Raw genomic sequence first — 22,105 nt, 5'->3', positions numbered from 1 at the left:
GTGTGAATCAGCACGATTACGCCGCAGCTCCTGTACTGAAGATATTACTTTTACTGGAACAGAATGAGAATTTCCAAGTGCTCATTGGCTCGATTTCTCTCCCTCGTTCTCACACACACATACTCCACATACAACAGGCCAGGGCCAACTGCCAAAGCCTCCATCTTTCTTACTCTTGTTTTCATTTGGCGACAGTGCTCATGTCTGCGTTTGTCTCTTTTGATAAGGCTTTTCATCCTGTTTGCATTGATTACAGTCTGACAAGTCGCTCTGATACACCATGGCCCATTCAGCCTAGCGCTGCACACTGAAGCTATTGTAAGCAGGAATGTCTCTTTTCAGGCCCCAATCCCACGTATGAAAGCACGTCAATAATCCAGAGACAAAGGCGCCCCACAATACATGCACGCCATGCAGAGTCAGACCTAGTTTTCTGCTCCACTACCAGGGAAATCAAGCAAAGAAGAGAGAGCTAGGTAGCGGAAGGTTGCATGCATGAAAAACAGGCAGGCAGAGACTGAGAAAGAAACATTTCTCACATACTGAGGATAATCCTGCCAGCTATCATTTGGAGCTGCATTAGCATGAAAATACAAAGCGTGTTTGTCAGAACAAAGGTGCGAATGAACAGGCACTTGGATATGAAACTGTTGTGCGTTTCCGCTCCATAATTACAGCTAAATCAGTTCCATCCTCTAGCAATGGTTATATAGCAACGCATAAATCTGTGCTGAAATGAATCTCTTGCAGGTATATGGCAAATACTTGGTTTTATAGCCCAGGCAGTAATTTGAAAAGAGGGGTGGAGTGAAGTCTGTCATCTTCAGCTGTTACTACGGTCGTCAAAATAGACTTGACACGACTATGGTAGCCCTTGTCTGTGGCTTGAAAACTCATTGAGTCACACTTTTGTTGTATTATACGGAACGTTTTTGTGAGGGGTCACTGAGCAAGCAGGAAATCTCTATTATCTCTGCACACACAAACGGTACACAAGTAGCTTGCAGAGAGCTTACTGTTCATAGAAGTGTGTCTGCCATTAACCCAGTATAGCATTTTGAACATTTTTGTAATTCCAGGAGAAAGAATCAATATTACATTTGTGCACTGACAAAATGTAGTTCTCTTAAATGTTAGAGCAGTGGTGTGTCAATAATGGCTCTCAGTATGACTCCATGCTCCATCCTCGGCTCCACTCCAGACATTTGTTCCAGCCAATAACCCTCTCAAATGGGATGGACAAAAGTTTACAGTTTAATCGAACAATGGTTAGCTTTTTCCCAGATCTTTGTATTGAAATGACCCTGAAGTCCCTGGGTGCAAACATCTTAAACGTGTCCAATTAGTCCGTTTAAAAGTACATTCCACCTTCCATGTTAAGGTAATGTCTAATAGCCTATTATTTTTTTAAATGATCAAATAAATAAATAAATAAGCACAGATGATTATTAAGCATATCAGATTACACCCCTATTTGGAGAAAACAAATAAAGCCAGAAACAATTGGCTAGGATGAACCAGCCTTTGAGTGGAATAAATGTTTTGTTTTGTGGTAATACGACTTGCATACATAGAAAAAAAATCTAACTGATATTTAGCCCCTACTAGCTTTTCCCTCTTTTGTTTTACGCAGGGCTCTTTTTACCACATGGTAGTGACAGATTGTTTGAGCTGGAAGGAAAAGCCATTCGAAGCTAATTAAGCAGCCATTCCAAGCACTATTCGCAGGCGGGAGGCTGAGAGGCACAGGCATTTGTCAGCGCTCTACCCCTCGTGGGCTTGATTGACAACTTAGGTCTCGAACTGACAACCCGTGTCGCTCTTAGCCAATCAGATACACGCAAGTGCTCTGATTGGTCAGCAGGCGCAGAACAAGGAGCTGCGCCCCACGTGGGTCTGAGCAACACATGATAGGTTGGGGTTTTTTCGGGCGCAGACGTGGGCATGGAGGGTGTTGCTGAGCAGACAGCGTGAATCAAGTAATGAGGGCTGATTTCACAGATTATGCTGTTAATTTGAGTTACATTCAAAATCGGTAGCATAACTATACATTGGCAATGAGGGTGCTCTCTCGCGTCACTGTGCTAGACGTCACTGGAAAGGATAAAACAGGACTTTTGATGGATGTTTTGGCTCAAATCAGTCGATCAGCTGCTCACATATTATTTTACATCAGTGACGGATTCGCAGTGCATTAAAACATTATTTATGGAACATCAAAGCAAGTATAACCAGATTTGATGCAACTTCCACTGCTTTTCGTTTAAACAGCAGCAGTCATGCTGATAAATAGGTGAATAGAAGCGCAACAGACAATTTCGCTTGTAATATGTATTTCTTAGGCTAGTACAATCTATCTCTTGAGATTTCAGTTGGTGTCTAGACTTCGAACAATCGTCGCTCATGTAAGTTGTTTGTCTCCGAGGAAAGCAACCTATTTAGAGCCAAAATGGCGAACATGAGGTCAGATTTTTATTGGCCAATCAGCACGCGCGGAACTGACGTGCCCCACGTGGGGATCCCGCGTTTGATTGGTCGGCGCGGTGAAGTCCTTTCCGAGCTTTGATTGGTTGCGTTCGCTTGTTCTCGCGGTAGTTGAGCCCGCGTGTCAGTGGGCAGTCTGTGTGTGGTACTGCGAGTGTTTGAGAAACTAGGCAAAGCGATTGCGAGCGGCTGGCACGTACGAGGCAAACTTTTCACAATCAGACATTTTTAAACAAACAAGCAAATAGGTATTGGGAGAATTTACCAACAGCGGGAATACTGCGAATTGTGTTCAAGCGAGAACCGAGTCTTAACTGAAGAAAACATTCTCGAAGCGATTGTAGGCGCTGTTTTTTAGGGTTGGGATTGATTCCCAACCAGCGCCTAATACTGTTCGTATAAAGTCACGAGTGGAGGACTTCGACGTTTCCTCGGTGCAAGGAATTATTGCTGTGTTTACATTCGTGGAAAAGGATTTTATGGAGACTAAAGGTAACGCGGAAGATAACTTTCAAAAGAATCCACTTGTAATCCACTGTTTATTTAGCAAATTCAACACTCTGCGTGCTTTATTTTCTCCGTTCCTGTTTTGTAATTTGCAAAGCTGCTATTGCCGTATTTACTACGACATTGTGCTAAACGGAATAAGTGTAATTAATTTTTGACCCATTTATCGAGAAATTTGCTCTAAGTTGATCGGGGTTCTATTGCTTTGTCTTATCTAGCGTGTTTTGACTAAAGGTAACGCGGAAGATAACTTTCAAAAGAATCCACTTGTAATCCACTGTTTATTTAGCAAATTCAACACTCTGCGTGCTTTATTTTCTCCGTTCCTGTTTTGTAATTTGCAAAGCTGCTATTGCCGTATTTACTACGACATTGTGCTAAACAGAATAAGTGTAATTAATTTTTGACCCATTTATCGAGAAATTTGCTCTAAGTTGATCGGGGTTCTGTTGCTTTGTCTTATCTAGCGTGTTTTACATTGTTCTGTAATCTTGTCGGGTTACATTCAAGCAAACAGCAGTCAGGTAATCTTGTTATTTCGAGAAGACTCATAAGCAGTTTGTTAGTCGCAGCTCGCAGCGCAGATGACAAGCAGCAAATGTGTGTTTGACTCGCTCTATACAACTATTCTGTGTTTGCAGCACGCGCAGCTGAATGCTTGAATCTTATTGGAGATAATGAGCCAGCGCGCTGTGTTTTTGTCTTGTTCCTCGGCTGTGTGTGAAGGATAACGGGGTTAAATCGGGTATAAGGAGCGGGAGAAGCGGTGGACGGACTGGGCTTTGTGTGTCCGCGAGTGCAGGGAGGGGTGACCGACGGGCTCTCGCTCATCTACTCGGATTACTGAAGAGCGCCACATCCCTGGATCTTCACCTCAGAAAGGATACATTCAGGATGTATCCGCAGGGCCGGCATCCGGTGAGTAACATAAATTATGTTGATGCATTGTGTTCAGGCAGCTCCGCGCAAGAGCGCGTTTACCTTCTCCGTTGAGCACTATTGTGTCGCGTGACGTCTCCCTCGCCTCGGTCCTTTATTTCTGCACAAACTAAACAAGGATGTACTCCTCTGGACGTCCGTTAACTTGCTTCTGAACAGTAGTGCGTTTTCATTTCACTTTAAAGTGGAAAAACGTTTAGAAAAAAATGAAAGGAGCGGAGTCAGCTGCTCGTTTTTCTCCGGGGCTGTTTAGACGCAGTGACCCGTCTGTGTCACGCCGACCGCTGCTGAGTGTTGGAGGCTCAAAACCATCGACAGGCTGAGCTCGAGGGAGCGCCTGGGCACTTCTGACAAACCGCAGTTCAGCTCCGATGAAATATCATTTCCCTGAAAATCGGGAAGCATGAAATGTGTTATTGACACCCGTGGTTATACCCATGACTTGCTCAAAAACACAGTGAAAGTAAAACCTGAAACCTATGGACTGCCGTAAAAGGAGTAATGGAGAAGGTCGTAGGTTGTGTTGGTAATGGTGGTAGGAAGTCAAAGGTACAATGACATGCTAAAAACACTGTTGTTGGAGTAATAGCATACTGCATCAGTGACTAGGTTGGATTGTATTAGTAACATGAAGTTTATCCTTTGCAACAGTTCACATAAATGATTGATATTTTTTTCAGGCACCTCACCAGCCTGGTCAGCCAGGCTTCAAATTCACTGTAGCAGAATCTTGTGACAGGATCAAAGATGAATTCCAGTTCCTTCAAGCTCAGTACCACAGGTAAATATGGCTGTGACTCATTTCACACCTGTTACTAGACTCTGAGGCGGCTCTGATGCTGCTTTGATTCTGTGTAAATCAAATGCAGCATTAGTGCAACCTTAAACTTTGCAGTTGTTGAAAAGTAACTATAACAATGTTGTACGTAATATACCTGTGTATGTGTGTGTCTGTGTAGTAACTCTAACGAACTGTTTATAGTTACATATTTGTATATGTAATTGTCCCTGCATAAATACATAATATGTCAATAAGTTGCATGTGTATGTGACCACCTAGAGATCTTTAAGTGGTTTTGCTATCCAGGAACGGAACTCATAATGGTCTTTCTCTCTCCTTAGTCTTAAAGTGGAGTATGACAAACTGGCCAATGAGAAGACAGAGATGCAGCGGCATTATGTCATGGTAAGAGCAAGATGTGGTTTGTTTTTTTTATCCGAGGTCTTCTATCTGTTGATCTTTTGTTCCTCTGAAAACATCAATAGGGTCACCAGCCAGCTATCTGAGCTGGTGTTTAGTATCCACTACCCCTATTTATTGTGTGATAGTATTTGCATTGATTGCACTGGAGGATCAGTGTTGAGATTATGAGAGTGTGGGTGTTTTTATTTGTTGTGAAATGCCTGGAGGCTGTTTTGGGCAGGGAGTTACTGCTTGTTCCATCCACTCTGACCCGAGGTGCTGAGTGTCTCTTGATTCGTGTGAGAGAAAGGCAGACTTGCTCAGTTTAATCAGATTTGGATTTTTGGAACAAACAGCATTTAAGAGACCAGTGTAAATAATTTGTCAAGATTAAATAATAATTTTATGATGATAATGTGCAGTGAATGTAATCAACAAAGATCTTGTCAGCTAACGAATTAAAAATCAACCAGTTTATTCAGTGGAGGTGTGTATAGTTGTTTTTGTCTTAAATTACATAGAGACCTGACCCAGATGAAACGTTATCAACCTTCAGAATGATTGCAGTCTCACTCAATATTGACCCTTGTGTGCGATTCAGGAATTACACTAGTATTAGTGTGGCTGAACGCCGCTTATTAGAAGTCCAGTGAGTGGAAACTGAATTCCATCAGGATGTGATGTAATAGTGCACAGGTTGAACACTGTTAACCGAGCTCTACTCTCTCTTATCTTATTTGAACATGCAGTAGATATTGACTCAACGTGTCGGCACCTTTGTTAAATATTATTTTTTGGAGGAATGCCGAGTGGTAAAAAGGCCACTACCAGATAAACGAAATGAAATACACAGCTATGCTCTTAGAAAAAATTTTTTTTTCAGTAGTTGTTCAGATGAACATAGTCTGAACGGCTATTTTGAGTATAGAAAACCACTTTTCTCTTGAATTGACAGAGATGCCTATGATGGAACTGAAATGAAATTTTCAATGAAAATAAATGTTTCTTAGAGATGGAAGAGCAGTGAGGAAAGGGAGGGTAAATAATGGTGGATGAGATGCTTATTTGTCAATCTTTGCATAGTTTATTTTTTTAAACAACTGTTTAGTAACTTTTATAAAAAGTGTGCTTTCATGAATGCTAGTAGTGAGTAAATGCCACTAAACAAATGTTGCCAGAGAGATTCATAAACATTGCTCTCTACTCCTATAATCAGGCAATTATCCTAGCTTTGTGTACACGTTTTTTCATGGGTGTTAAACTTGGTAATAAATTGGGTGCATGATATAGGTGATACTCTGCACTACTGCAGTCAATAGCATTATACTATTGTGTGCTAAATGCATTTCTCTTTTTTTTTTTTCTTGCAGTATTATGAGATGTCCTATGGGCTGAACATTGAAATGCATAAACAGGTATGTGATCTTCTCGGACCCCATATTCTTTTCATTGTACATTGCGTGGGTTTCATTTGTGTGATTATTTTTATTGTACAAGACAAATTCTTCTGGTCAGAAAGATGATAATGACATGGAAGGTTTCTTGCAGATATTACAACGGGTGCGTGCACAAAAACATGCAAGCGTACAGTTTGAGTAGTAATACGTATGATTAAATTGATTACTGTAGTTAGAGGTAGGGTTGTGACGGTGAGGAAATTTTCCCACCGGTTAATCGACGTGTGACAACACCGGTAATACCGGTATCACCGTGGGGGCGAGGCGTTCCCTCTTTTCCTCGCTTTCGCGCGGTGGGCAAGTGACGTAACCGGTGTTGCGGCTTAACTCCGGTATCACCGTCAACACCGTCTATCGCGGCAAGCCTAGTTAGAGGCATAGTTATTAGTGCATGGTTGAATCTGGCTTGTGCAAGTCTGAATCCATTTCCTGTTCATTCTGTTCCCTTTTTGTCTCTTTGTTTCCTATGCTGCCCCTATAAATAAAAGTGGCAGAAAGTGGTGTTTGCACGCAACAGAACTAAAAATAAAAGGATAAGCAAGAGAAAGATGGAGACCTGGCCAGATAAAGGTCACTAGGTCAGCCGTGTCCAGCAGGAAAAGTTATTTAACCTCTTTTAGTAATTGATGTGAATGGTTGGCATCACAGGCAGTCCTAATTGTTGTCAGCCTGTATGGGTTTTTTTTCTGCAACTGATCAATTGGGGTTTTGTAACCAAGTGAGGTTAAGAAATTGATGCATTTTAAAAGAGATACCAGGCAACACCCCCATTTCCTCTATTTCTCTATCTCTCGATGTCATTAGTAGTGATATGATGTATAGTTATATGAGGAGGGCTCAGTTTGAAGAGGCCCTTTATGGTTCTCACCCTGAGGCCTCACAAGGTTAATGGTATCAGTGTGAGGGTGGTGAATTGGAACAGCATGCACAATCCATCAGCTACTCCGAGTGTGTGTGTGTGTCTGGGCCACATGTCTCTCTCACAGACACTGCATTTTCTGAAAGGTTCTGTCAGGCACTTATCTCCAGCTGTGAGAGAGACGGAGAGAAAATGAAAAGGGAGGGAAGGGAAGGTACAGGGGCTTTGCGCAAACAGGTTAATCGACTGGCTTTTTTTTTCAGAGCCTCTTTTGTTTATCAATAGGGCTCTGACTGAGTGGACTCAAACGCATGAATTATTCATCGGAGCATGGACTCCCTGCTCTCTCCGGAGTTAGTGATGACAGCAGTCTGATAACACAGTCTGCCCTTCATGTAGTGCTTTTGGAAAAGAAAGGAAAGGGAGGAAAATGCATCTAGGTGCCAGATTTGTCATGTGCTTTCAGGATCCACCAGATTTGGATTAGTGTTAAATAACCGTTTAATGTAAACACACTCGAGAGTTTGTAATGGTGCGAGGTCAGTGCTAATCTTGCGGAACGTTAGAGCCTCGGGGCAGGATGGTGAGTTTTACGGTCATGAGGGGAGGGCTGTCCGTGTGGGGGCAGGAAGTGGACTGTGCTGTGCTTGTCAATGTAGCCCTTTAATTACTGAGCCTCCGAGGCCCCTGATCTGCTGTCCCTCTGTGTTTAACACAGTTCCCTCTGTCTTCATTTTCTTCCTCATTTTGTCCTGAAGTGCTCGCTGCTGAATGAATGCAGAACTAGTGTGTGTGTGTGTGTGTTATCATTGGTGTGGCCGTATTTGGTCATTTCTTTGTGTGCACACACTAAGCCAGATTCATTAAGTGAAGCTCAATCTGTGGCCTTAGAGGGTGAGAGAGAGCGAGGAGGGGGGTTGAGACTGGCAGCGGGGAGGGAACTTGTTCAGATGAATAATTTATTCAGGATTCCAGGAATTGTTTGCCAAGGTGATGATGGTCGATTTGATTCTGAGCCAAAGCAAACTGACTCGGAGCACACTGCAGTCTCTTTTCAGAAGTGTTTGTGTACATGTGAGTGAGATGTCTAGTGGTGACAAAATGCGCCCGCATTATCATGGCAGGCCAGTTAATTCCTTACAGAATGCAGGGTTATATTATAATATTTTATTCTGAAAGTTTGCCTAGTTTAAAACGCACAATTTTTTTTGAGCTTATCAGGGTTCATTTGTTTGTATTTTTATTTATTTTGTGTTACATTTACTTTATTGCACCAATAATCCGTTTTTATTTGCATAATGCCTGATATTAAGATCTGTATTTTTAAAAAAAAAAAAAACGTGAAATCGATTGCTTTAATAGTGAATTGGCATCACAACATTATAATTTGTAATATGCAACATTTTTAATTTTATTTAGCTGAAAATTGCATTTGTTTGAATTATTTAATGCTTTAAAAATTAACTTTAAGTGAGCACTCGGTTAAATATCCAGTATCAGCCAACATAACGTATGTTTTAAATGTAAACCAATACTCATAAGTTAAAAAGTCTCTAATATTGAACAATTGATCTATTTGTTTTCCTCCAGAGAAAAAGCTGCACTGAATGAAGTGTTTTATTGGACTGCAATATGTAATCAAATGCAAGCATATAGGACATTTTAAGCTGCTTGCTACATTGCATCTTCATTGTTGAATATAGATATTGTTGTGTGTGTGTTTGTGTATAAAGTTTGGGTCACATCTGTCTCTCAGCTCTGTGCACTGAACCAGGTGGTCGTGTCTGTGTCCTTTGTGTCCGGCTTCAGGAGATGAATGCACAGAGAGACACAAACATCACTAAACGGTTCCAACAGGATTTGTGCTGGATATGCAGCGAGGGCAAGACAGAGGCACCCTGTACAGACGGCTGCTGCTCAATGCAGCCTTTCAGCCCGAGGGAAGCCGAGGGTTAGAAGAGCCTGTGTCAGGCGGGAAGGAATGAACTCGAGTGTGTGAATGCCACTGAGTGCTTTGGTTTATTTGTTAACTTGTCTTATCCGTGAAGATGGCTTCATCTGTCATCAGAATGTACAGTAGTCAACATTTGAAGTGGATCAAAACCTTTCATCAAAGTTAACCTAAAACCAAAATGTGTTCTTGTCTTAGGACAACTTTGATGAACTTTTTTGATCCACTTCAAATGTTGAGTACTGTATATGTTTGAGTGAGCATGTAAATGTAAGTTCAACTGTACAAACTCGCTCTCTACTTTCCCTCTCTTTTGTGTGTAATTGTTCATTGAGTCACAGAGAGAGAGTGCAGTGGTCTGTGTGTGTGTTCATTTGTCAGTGAGTGGCTCTCCTTCAGTTGTTTTGCAGCATATTTAATCCTCATCAGTGTCTCCCTGCTCTCAGCTCGTACCCACAGCAACAGGTAAATGGCTTCTGGCGTGCCATTGACAGGGCTGTGTGTGAGAGCTCTTCACACGCTGCTTGACAGCACTGAGCACCTGGGATTGTGAAGATGAGCAGAAAGCCTCTCTCTGCTGAAGGGCCTTGTTTTCACTCCCTGTGCCCTATTTTTTTTTATCAGCCTGTGTGGGAGCTGTTCTAGTAGTTTACGGCACGCCTCTGGAACTCCGCAATACTGCTCTTCCTGTTCTTATCCCATGGCGCAGGGGTTTAATCTGAGGTTAATGTAGGTTTGTGTAAAGTGATTCTGATTCAAGTCTTTTTGGCTTTTTTTTATGGAGTCTGTCAACGGTAAAACTCACAAAATACGTCCAGGGCAGAAAAAAGAAAGAAAAAACGAGTTATTTCGCTAAAGAAAGAAAAATATTATTTGCATTGTGGTTAGGGATGCACCGAATGTTCGGCAACCGAAATTATTCGGCCGAAAATTGCAAAAAAAGCTCTTTCGGTGTTCGGCCGAATAAGTAAAAAGACTGAATAAATTGTACCAAACAATGATATGAACTGTCCGAGAAAGACGCAAAAATCATTACAAGCACCGACAGCGAGAGACCGTTTAGGACTGCATCGCATGTCTTCAATGAGAAGAGGAAGGGGTGATTGTTGCTGGTTACTGTATGATGATTGAAATTGTGAAATGGCCTTAAACAATTAGTAAATAAACTGCAGAACGTTGCGTTTTCTAAAACATGCACGAATTGCATGTATTCTGACAGCGCTGCATGAACTCGCAGCAGATCTGCTTGTTAACCACAGGGTTCAAAGTCCAAAGCGCGAGGAAAATCTTCGCTGAACCAGTGTTACTCGTCAGTTGCTCAGTCACATTTTTATGAATTTTTACAAGGCATGTGACCATGTGATACGTGCGACGTATTCGTAATGAGACTCATTTATAAATCTGCTGTTAACAAAAACAAGCGCTGAGGTCTTCCTGCGCGTTTCTGCCAAAATAAAAGCAAGAACTCATCAACATTTATAAATGTTAGTATTGTCATTTTACTGTTGTTCTGTAAAATAAAATAAAAAGTAAGACGATAATAATGATACTAATCATTACCACAGCTCTGTTAATACATTTATTATAACATTCACACATAGTGTTAAAATTAGGATCTGTAATATTTTCTAATGTTTTAAAAGAAGTTGATGGGGGATGGGGGAGGGGGGAAGAAGAACTCAAAAAATCGTATTCGGCCTTTGGCCTAGTGTTTCATTTTGTTCGGTTTTGTCTTTGGCCAAGAATTTTCATTTCGGTGCGTCCTTAATTGTGGCAGTTTCATGACTATTTTTTTCCCTCTCAATTTATTATTACTTGCTTTTTTTGTTGTTTGGTAATTCCCTTAATTATCTCTAAATTGATTCTCTTTTTTTTATTATTATAATGGCAGTGCAGTATTTTTTGTAGCATAATTAGATTAGAGGATAAAATGTGAGTCAGTGTCAATGCAAAAAATCTTATTTGTAGGATCATGATGCAAAACATTTTTGTTTTTATGAGATTCACCCTTGTATCATATCTTCCCTTAAAGTGTTTATTTATTTTTTATGAATGTAAATGTAGATATTTTTACCACAAGCTGCATTGTTTGATTCAAACTGGCATCACAACAGGAAGCTGTTTTGCTAAAGCAGGTGCTTACTGCTCTCTGTATTTAGATTCTGTGGTACATAGTGTGCCGTGTACTAACAAGTCATATGCCGTATATCAGTGGGAAAGTCATTTCTGATAATTGCTGTGGAATATCTTCTCCTTTGGACAGTCACCAGGGTTTTTTGGCTCAGGCAGCTGAGTAGTGTTTCCCAATCTTCCCTCTCTTAACACACACACGCGCACACACACACACACTTCACCCCACCCATGAAAGAGAAGCCGTTACTCCCCCTCCCCCATCTGCCCCCTTTCATCCCACATTAATTTGCCGAGTTGATCTGATCGACAGGCTGAAAATTCAATTTAATGACCTGCCCCTGTGCGCGTAATATGATTTTACTGCCTGTTATGGTCAAGCAGAGCTCCAATTTACATAATGATCTGAGGGAGAGATAGGGGCGGACCGGTTGCTGTGGCAACCTCAGAGTGGCATACAGGAATGGAAGCCAAGGGGAGGAGGGGGGTGAAGCGATGGAAAGAGAAGCTCAGTGTACGGCTGGCGTATGAGAACAGGCAGCGTTTTCATGTTCGAATATTTCCTCGCTTTGGTTAGATACCAACAGATTATTGTTGTTGTACGTGTTTGTTTTGCGAAGGAGTGTGTTTGTGTAGCAAAGCCGGGCTGAGAAAGCATTAATAGCTCAATGACTCTGAAGGGGTGTGGAGAGGGCTGAGATCCTTTGTTCACATCCCTAGAGACAGTTCATCACAGGTCAGAACTCATCCACTCTCGCCCGCTCTAAAGAGAGACCAAATCCATCAGAGTGCCAGGGTCAGCACCCTCCCACAGGTGCAGAGGTCACGCTGCCAAAAAATGAACGGAATGTGGCTTGCAGTGAAAGAGAGCGAAATTTCTCTCCTTCCTCACCTGCTGGGCCATCTGCTCCAACCTATAATCAATTTGTTCACCGCCCCATACTTCCTCTCCCCCCTCCCTCACGCTCTCCTTTCCCTTCTCTCCTTTTCATTCTGAAGCGTTACCATATCTCATGATGAAATATAGCTCTTGGGGGCTTCAGGTAGCCGTGAGTAATGCAGGAGAACCAGAGCATGTTGGCTGATTACCCTGTCCGTCTCTCCATATCAATAAAAGTCATTTTGAATATTGCTGTAGGGCTCCGGTTCCTCGCCTCCTGCGCTGCTGGAATGGGAGCATGGGGGAAAATGGTAATTGCTCAGTATTGCCATCGTTAATCTCCCAGCACCAAATCAGCATTAGCATATTTCTCCCTCCTTCCCTCTCACCATCTCTTGGCCAGATGGGCACCGCAGGCCTTCTGCCCATCTTGCCCTGGCAGAGCTGTGGATTTGGCCAGATCTGTTTCAGTAGCAGTGTGCTGGAGCGCTGTTTGGCTTTGTGAGCCACACACACACCATATCAGTGCTCAAATCGCCTCGTGTTCATTATGCGGCGAATCTGACACATGGCAACATCAGCGAAGACCGACGTTTCTGAAGTTTTTACTTCATTAATCAGGAGTTCTGGAGGTATCCCATCATGCCTCGTTTAGATGCACGGAGGCTTGATTAGAGCATTCAGCAATGTGAAAGTAACGTGAGAGTGTTTGAACGCATGCTGTCGTGAATTAAGTACATTTGAGTGATTAGAGAAGAGCTGACAACATTTAATAACCGTACTGTTTGTATGTCTCTGTTATTCTATTTCAGACTGAGATTGCCAAACGGCTAAATGCGATTCTTGCTCAAATCATGCCTTTTTTGTCACAAGAGGTAAATATTCTCAATTTCTGTTCATAAAATAAGCCATCTTAGTGCCATTATTTCTGTTAGCCCATGCTAATTTTCAGTTTATTGATTTGTCTTTTCTCTTTCCTCCAGCACCAACAGCAGGTTGCACAGGCTGTTGAACGTGCTAAGCAAGTGACAATGACAGAGTTGAATGCCATCATCGGGGTACGTGGACTTCCCAATCTGCCTCTTACCGTGTGTATACCCCTCTTTCTCCTTCATTTGACCAGGGCCAGGGACAAACCTGCACACATGCAGCTCAGTGTACTAATGCATTCATGCCTGGCTCCTAAATGACAATTGGATTTATAGTATGTAGCAATAAAGATCAAATTAGCTGCTAAAGAAGGTAAACTAGCCTACTCCCACAGGCGGGGTTTGGGTCAAAGGTGATACATCAGCTGTAATCCTCCACTGTAAAACCTTCAATCCGACACCTATCACCTCAACAGCTCGTAAACAGTCCAAGGGCAAATCCGTGATTGCCAGAGACGTTTATACTTGTGTTCTAGGCGGAGATCAGGATTGTTGGTGTGTCTTAGTCCCATCAGTCTCTTGCTGCAGATTTGCCCCTGCCCTTCATGGTCTGATTTTACTTTTTAATTTGTGATGTCATATGTTTACACCATGATGTTTGCTTTTTTATGCCATTGTTGTTTATGTCTCGTCGGTGTGTGCCGCTCGGATCATTTGAGTTCATTTGTGCGTGTAGTGCTTCTCTCTCTGTGTGTCTGTTTGTCACAGGGTTTGAGAGGCATGTGGAGGGAAACATGTTTAGGCTTGTGTAGTTAAGCTCTTGTTTTGATCACACAAAGGGAGTAGTCTAATTCGGTCAGGTTTGTCTGTGATTAGCCATGTTAAATACTTTAAAGAGCTTGTGTTAAAGGCAGAGTGAGTGATTTCTGGTAGCCAATGTTGATATTTGAAATCACCAAAACAAACACGCCTCTACCCCAAAAGGGTCTTGCCCCTATTTTGATAGCTCCGCCCCACATATACGTACGCAACCCAGGCAACGATTAGTTCTGTGAAACAAAGCAAAACCAATGTTACACCGTGTCTACGGACGTGAGCGGCGCGGTGCAACAAATCCCCGACAGAAAACTGCTGCCGGGTTCTATTTATGACGTGCTGACACAAATTTCAAATGGTTTTCAACGGCCGTTTGATCGCGTCCAGTGTAGGCAGACTTTAGCTGTTGTAGACGGTGTTACTCACCTATTGAGAAGAAACAACGCAACCTCGGCGTCCGATCGCAGGCCTCCGCTCCTTGAGTTCTCTCCAGCGCTGGAAAGCTGATCCGATATTTACACGGGTCCTACTTCTTGCCTTATCGTTCCGCAGACGTTTTCCTCTTTTGTTTTTTATCCGCCATCTCTATCTCTCTGTCGCTCGGCTCGGCTAATGTCCGTCCCATGCACTGAACGCGCTCTCATCCACATCACGAGTAGACACGCCCCTTATTGCTGATTGGCTACAAGTTTGTTTTGCGATTCGGCCCGAATCAGTTTTATAAAGTGTTTTTGAAAAATCACTTACTATGCCTTTAAGGAGCATTGAGAAGCTTCCCATTGACTTGGGCAACAAACCTTACTTGAATTTAACCCGTTTCTGTATTAGGCTAATTACACTGCCTAACCCTTGGTTATTGTCATTCTAAAGCTGGCTTTTAACCCTGAGTAAAGGTATTTTTCATACTTGTATTTTAGAAGCGGGGTTAGCAACGCTTTTTACCTAGAGTTGGCATATTAAATTGTGGTGCCAATCTTGTGCAAAGTGAAAAGATGCTGTGTTAGAATGTTATGGCTAGATGCTTAGCAACAGACAATCAATCACATACCTCATATTACCATTATGGAAACTGCACTGTGTATAAACATCATTTGATTTGGAAAATGTCAAATAGTGACAAACAGTGTCATGCTTATCTTTATAGTGTGTTAACTTATAGTACAGTCACCAACACACAAGATGAGGATGCCATTAAACATGTTGCTTGCTGTGGTTGTCCAGTCAATGACACTGACATCACATATAGGAACATTAACCTGGGATGTAGGAATGCACTGTGTGAAACGTCAGCATATGAGTACTCCAGTGTTAATCTTGGGTAAAGTATGAACAGTATGAAACGTGAATCAAGATAATCCAGGAATCTGTTTACCCCGAGTTTAGAATGATCCAGGGTTAACTGTTTCAAGTGTGAAATATCAGGCAATGTATTTGATTCTAATCTAATAAGAGATCATTTTATGCCGTGCTTAATCTAAATTATGCATTTCTGTAGGTCAGTAAACTAAGAACAGAAGTACTCTTACATGCGCATTTAATCACAGTTATGTATACATGATCTTTCTGTCCAAATATATATATATAGTGTGTATTATTTGAAAGATTAAATCTGCATTGTCACATCTGTCTTTCAGAGCAAGCACACAATGCTATGCTTGACAAAGACGAGCTACAATCACATTATCTAGGTCCAGTAGTAGTTCTAAAAACCAAACTAGTGTGCTTAAGCATTTCAAAAAGGTGAATAATTACTTTCTTGGTGTCTTAAAAGTTTCCATTTGATTTAAAAAACAAAAACAAAAAACAATGATTGTTTTAGTAAAATCCATTAAGTAACTAAAATCAAACTTGTATTGGATGTAAAAGTACTTAGTGTGTCTCCTGTGGCGAGTGTGGCTATCCAACTTTGATTAGCCTGGGCTGGGCTGGTGGGTAGGAGGTCCTGAGCTGGGTCAGGACAGCCAAAGCCAGATATTGGAATTCAATTAAGGCAAATGAGCCACGACTCTGACCCGTTTTCAAGGTAATTGCTTCCTCGAATCTGCCTGAATGCAACTGTCGACGGGGCTCCATCATTTAACAGCTAGCCATTCAGCAGAGCAGCTTGGCGAGAGGTGGGGGAGGCATGGGGGCAGGGCTTGTTGCTTCTGCTCACACATACACACACTTAGCAGTAGAAAATCGAAATCGAATCGAATTGAGAGCTTGAAAATCGAAATCGAATCGAATTGGAACATCTGAATCGATACCCAGCCCTACTTAGCAGTCACATGGTCATCATGATGGTGGATAAATAGATGTAGTCAGGCAGACACTTGCCGCACTGTTGCAGGAATTAACACACTCTCACACACATCCTCACAGGCTTGGAAAAAAAACCAAGCTTTTATTTGTTGGCAGGTGAGATTGCAGGAGATCAATCTGTGTGCCCTGACGGAGAGGGGGAGGGGGGTCATTAAAGATTCACTGTTAATCAGGAGCCAGCAGCGTTTGGCACAGAGAGAAGAGAGAAAGAGAGGAGAAGGAAGATTGTGAAAGGAGAGAGAGACATTGAGAGAGGGAGTGATATCCACAGGGAGGGGTAGAGGCAAATAAGTGGGTTAGCAAGAGAAGAGAGGCGCCCATGAAAGCTTTAGTCTGCGGTACCACTGACCTGTTAAAGTGACAGTGCTGTACATGTCTGTGGCTTTGCTAATAAGTTACAGCCAACAAGGTTTTTATGTTAATGATGCTGTAGTTGTGCCAAAAAAAAGCAACAGTATGAGTAAGGCGTACACTTGTGTATATATATATATGTGTATATATTAGGGCTGCACGATAAATCGCATGCGATATTTAACGCGCATCTTGTCAGTAAAGCCATTCTGTAATCAGCGGTAAATCTCCATCACGTGCGTGCTTTCACATTGAGCAGCATTAACTACACAGAGCCGTTGTTCACAGACGAGATGTATGTATGTATGTATGTATGTATGTATGTATGTATGTATGTATGTATGTATGTATGTATGTATGTATGTATGTATGTATGTATGTATGTATGTATGTATGTATGTATGTATGTATGTATGTATGTATGTATGTATGTATGTATTACTCATACTGTTGCTTTTTTGCCATATTTATATATGCATGCTAGGTCTGTGATTGATCAAATCAATCACAAAGTGATATTAATAATAGAAATATTACAGTAATCATTTCTTAAAAAAAAAACACTTTAGCAGTATTCTTTTTATTAAATAGAATTATTTTTTTTAAATTATCAAAAACTACAATTTAATTATTTTTCTCCCTAAGTTGTGCAGCCCAAATATACATACAGCCTTAGAATGGCAGAGGTAAATTCACACTTAAAGACCCGATTATAAGAAGTCCTAGCCCTTTTTATACCTGGAATTAAACTGTCTCAGGTTAATTGACGGCTATTAAAAATAATTTAAAAGCCCTTTTATCATTTATATGAAAGGACTAGGTATACACAAGTATAATCTGTCTTGGCTCACCACTTGAAAAGCATATTAATGCAGGTGTGATGGTTAAGCCAAACAAGACCTTAATTTCATGAAAAGTTGTAAAAATTGTCTTAATATAAAAGTCAGTGTGAATTTTATTATTATTATTTTAATGTAGGGCTGGACGATATGGCCAAAATTGATATCACGATATATTTCTTAATTTTGGTCGATACGATATAATTCCGATATCGATATGAACACTGTTTGTCTGAAATAGAAATCTTTTGTAACGTGGACAGCTGACTTTGGGCTGGACGATATGGCCAAAATTGATATCACGGTATATTTCTTAATTTTGGTCGATACGATATAATTCCGATATCGATATGAACACTATTTGTCTGAAATAGAAATCTTTTGTAACATTATAAATGCCTTTATCATCACTTTTGATCAATTTTAAGCATCCTTGCTAAATAAAAGTATTAATTTCTATAATTTCTTTCCCCAAAAAATAATAAAAATTATACTGAATGGAATAGTGTATAATGTTACGAAAGCTTTTTATTTCAGATAAATGCTAATCTTTGGATCGTTCTAAGCTCCGCTCATGAACGCTTCTTTATCAGATCAAATGAAAATGCCATCGAAACTTTTCTGAAGACAGTCAATTCCCTTCAGAGATACATTCATATAAAACACCCGCGCCGTGTTATGATTTTGAAACGTGCTGTGCCCATGTTTATTCAACGAAGTCAAACGGCACAAATAAATCAATGTATGGGAAACACTGGTAATGTATATCGGAAATGTGTTTAAAAATCATATCACCGTTATTGAAAAAAATTATATCGCGATACATATTGATACTGAATTATTGTCCAGCCCTATTTTAATGTAAAACTTTAGCGGCAGAGGTTTGCTGCTGGTTTGCTTTTTGTTTAGATACAGAACACCAGATTCATTTTGCATGCTGTTTCTGTTCATTTGCATTTCAGATTTCACACTAGCAGCATAAATGGCCTCAGTCTGACTCAAAACATGACTTATAATGATAAAGGCGAATGTTTAGCCAGTTATATTTGTCACTACTATGCTATTAGTGGAAGACTAGTAGGGATCATTGTGTCTTTCTAGGACGGTTAGGGTGTTCAGCACTGTGGTTAGGTTAGAAACACACATTTAAATACAAAAGCACCCTTCATTGCTGAAATAGTGTTGGTCAGCATTCATGTGCCTGGGTGGATTTGTGAAGTAGTGATGTGTTATTCATGAGTAAGCGGTGTGAGCGTGTAATGACATGCTCGTCTCTTTTCTCTCATCAGCAGCAGCCTCATGCTGTCTACCCTGCTCTGATGGTCAGTGCTAAATACAGCCTCTGTGTGTGTTATATTTGGGTTTTTGAAGTGAATTTGAGACCCCAACATTCTTTAGACCCTAACGCTTCTCAGTGTTATCTAGTGTGTGTGTGTGTGTTCTGCCTTGTGCTTTCTTTAATCGTTGGTGTCAAAGCAATGGCTGTTTACTGGGAGAATAGTAGTGCTTGTTCACACAGGTTTATAAATGTTCATTATATATTTGAGCCCTCTTTACATTGAGATGACCACTGCAGGACTGCTGATACATCAATAAAATGTTTGATACATATTTTGATTGCTTAAAACAACTGAATGCATTAAAACTAAATGTGCTACATTTTGCATGAGAAAATGTTTGTATGTAGAGCTACATTTCTGCTTACAAAGTCTTATTTGAAATTCTTTTCACAGCTCATACTTTCACTACTGTTCTTTTTGTTTGTTTGTCTCTTGTGCTCACCAAGACTGCATTTATTTGATTAAAAATAAATATATTTACAATAATTTAATGCATTTTAAAATGTAGTTAATGGCAAAGCTGGATTTGTCTTCATTGTGACATGGTCCTTCTGTAATCATTTTAATATGCTGATTTATCGCATTTAAAATTGACTAGAAATTTCTTGCATTTATTGGAAATATAATTTTTTGTAACATTTATAAATGTCTTTACTGTCACTTTTGATCAGTTTAAAGGGGTCATATGATGCTGTTAAAAAGAACGAGCCGTTTTAGGTAGGTGTGGCTGACTCTTAACTTTTATAAAGAATATCTCTTTGGATTTGAGACTTTAGTCTTTGCAACTTTACAGATCTTCTTTATGCACCAAGAGCTTGTAACACCCCAAAGAGAAAGGAAAAATTAAAATCGCATCATATGACCCCTTTAAAGAAAAATCATATTGACCCCAAACTTTTGAATGGTAGTGTATGTCAGCTTTTTGATCTGAAATTGAATTTTTTTTTTTGTTAAGCACTATATGGACTAGATTAGTTTTTGAGATTGTTATTAGTTAAGTACTGATGTAGACTGATTTGGGGTTTTGCAGTTATTACTAATATGGGCATGTCTATCTACTGTAGATTTGGGAAGGTCTTGTGCATTGGATGTATGTGTCACAGGACCGTTAATCCAGCAAAATTGGTCTGGTGATAAATTCTATAATTATGGTGTACAATTGTGGGAATTGATGTATAAAATTATACCAGTCTGTGATTGGACTTTTCACATGAAAAAAGATTCCGATATTTTACCCAAAAGGTCTAAATCCAAAATTTAAAAAAGACAAAACTTATGTATTTATTTTTTAACAGACATTAAGCAATGACCAACATAATGTTTAATCCAGATGGAATTAAGATGGATCACACAGTGCAACACACATTTACCTGATCTTATCAGCTGCATTATTACATCTTCCTCTCTCAGCTGTAAACAGCTACTGCTTTGACGCCACGTGTTACAGGCTATTAAATTAACACAAACATAGAATGGCTTGTCTGATTGGCTGTTGTTAAGGAGGCATGGAGGAGTGGCATAGCCTAGGAGATGGTAACCACGGACCTGTGTAAACTGAAATATTATGGGCTGTGATGTGACTGTAGTGGATGCCATTCATTTGATGTTTACCTACATTTTGCCTAACTCACTTGACTGTGCGTGTGTGTGTTTGTGTGTGTATATGTAATATAGTGAATGAATGTGTGTACATATTGACTCAGAAAACAAATACCAGAATGCACCCTTATTTTAATATTGTTTTTTGATTGTATAGGATAGGAGTGTGTAAAAATTCAGTTTGAAGCTCATGTAACTAGTCAAGGTTTTATGTATTTCTGGTTTGTTGCAAAAAGATGCATGTTAAGTAGTGTAGTTGTTAAGAGCTGTGCATGTTTAGAAAGCTGTAGTATGTGTCTGAGTGAGCTGTTCCTGCTGAGCTCAAGGAGGACATGTCCTTGTGAAGGGTGTCCTGCTTTGATCCAGCCACTAAGGTGTTAGGGTGCCAGTGTTCCTCTCCGTGCATCCTGTGAGAGTGGGGCTTAACCAGTCACCTTTATTCAGTGTGTGCTGTCCATATGCCTTTGCCCTCCGACCCACTTGATGTACATGTGTGTGTTGACAGCAGCAGCAGCTCCAGGCTCAACACCTTTCTCATGCTGCCCATGTACCCCCGGTCCAGCTGCCCCCTCACCCCTCGGCACTGCAGCCACCAGGCATCCCTCCAGTCACAGGCTCAGGTTCAGGTCTGCTGGCGCTGGGAGCTCTGGGCAGCCAGGCGCACCTGCCAGTCAAAGACGAGAAGAACCATCATGACCTGGAGCACAGAGGTAACGCACGTATGCACTGAAGAGAAAACAAAAACAAATGTCCTGAAGCGGTACGCTCATGCTTTGGTAAGAAAATAAATGTAAATGCTGACTTGGTGTTTTTCTTTATCTGTTTCTTTTAACGACTTCTTCATTCTCCCATGGATAAAGAGCGGGAATCTAGCACGGTGAGTTCTGTCATTTTCTGATTTTCCATGTCTGTCTCTACTTGCTTTTTTTATGCAGAACTTCAGTTTTAGTCTGTTCCTCCTTACACATAACTACTGTGTGGATTCATTTAGAAGTTTTTTAGCAAGTGTTCGCATCGTTCTTTGTGTACTTTAAGTACCGATACCACAATGGTGTTAAATGCTGCACTGCCATCTGTCAAAGTGAATCAGCATGATTTGTCTCTTAAATTTTATGTAAATTACACTGATCTTAATGAGTTTTAGAGAGAAGACTCTACACACCAGTTCCCTTACCTGTCCAACAACAACAAAAAAACCTGCCTTGAGCATCACATTTGTCCATTTCACATCTCTCACAAATGACCCCTGTAGTGTTCCACAAAATTCAAACAGTTTGAAGCGACATGTAAGTAAATTGTCAGAATTAAAATTTTTCGTTGAACTATTCCTTTAAGTCCTGGCGTTTGATGAAGAGGGGAGTCGGCGGCACGTTAACAGCGTGAGCAGGCAGCATTAGGGCACACTAAGCCTTTAAAAATAATAATAATAAAAAAGAGAGGGGAGCCTGCTGTATAATCCTACTTTTAATCCAGGTAAAAAATGCGCAAAAGCACAGGCCAGGGATTAGCAGCGCTATAATTTCATCACAATTAAAAAAGACTTTGACTCTCTATCTGAAAGGATTTGTCCTCACCCACTCTTCATGTCTGCGGCTCC

General features: G+C 40.8%; 1 protein-coding gene across 1 annotated transcript in view; it reads left to right on the top strand.

The window, feature by feature from the left end:
• The first annotated feature begins 2,343 nt into the window (after positions 1-2,343).
• The window catches only part of LOC107740439 (transducin-like enhancer protein 3), a 29,783-nt gene continuing 10,021 nt past the window's right edge, over positions 2,344-22,105 (top strand). Inside the window, exons 1-9 of the mRNA XM_016552880.1 lie at positions 2,344-2,976; positions 3,718-3,909; positions 4,611-4,711; positions 5,053-5,116; positions 6,484-6,528; positions 13,203-13,265; positions 13,374-13,478; positions 21,014-21,218; positions 21,369-21,385. Coding sequence (XP_016408366.1) covers positions 3,886-3,909; positions 4,611-4,711; positions 5,053-5,116; positions 6,484-6,528; positions 13,203-13,265; positions 13,374-13,478; positions 21,014-21,218; positions 21,369-21,385 — 624 coding nt within the window. The 5' untranslated portion in view covers positions 2,344-2,976; positions 3,718-3,885. The remainder of the gene's footprint in view (positions 2,977-3,717; positions 3,910-4,610; positions 4,712-5,052; positions 5,117-6,483; positions 6,529-13,202; positions 13,266-13,373; positions 13,479-21,013; positions 21,219-21,368; positions 21,386-22,105) is intronic.

Source organism: Sinocyclocheilus rhinocerous, unplaced genomic scaffold, assembly GCF_001515625.1.
Source record: "Sinocyclocheilus rhinocerous isolate Xijiao unplaced genomic scaffold, SAMN03320098_v1.1 scaffold225, whole genome shotgun sequence".
In the NCBI taxonomy this organism is placed as follows: domain Eukaryota; kingdom Metazoa; phylum Chordata; class Actinopteri; order Cypriniformes; family Cyprinidae; genus Sinocyclocheilus; species Sinocyclocheilus rhinocerous.
The sequence above is the reverse complement of the archived record's forward strand: the minus strand, read 5'-3'. Positions and strand labels throughout refer to the sequence as shown.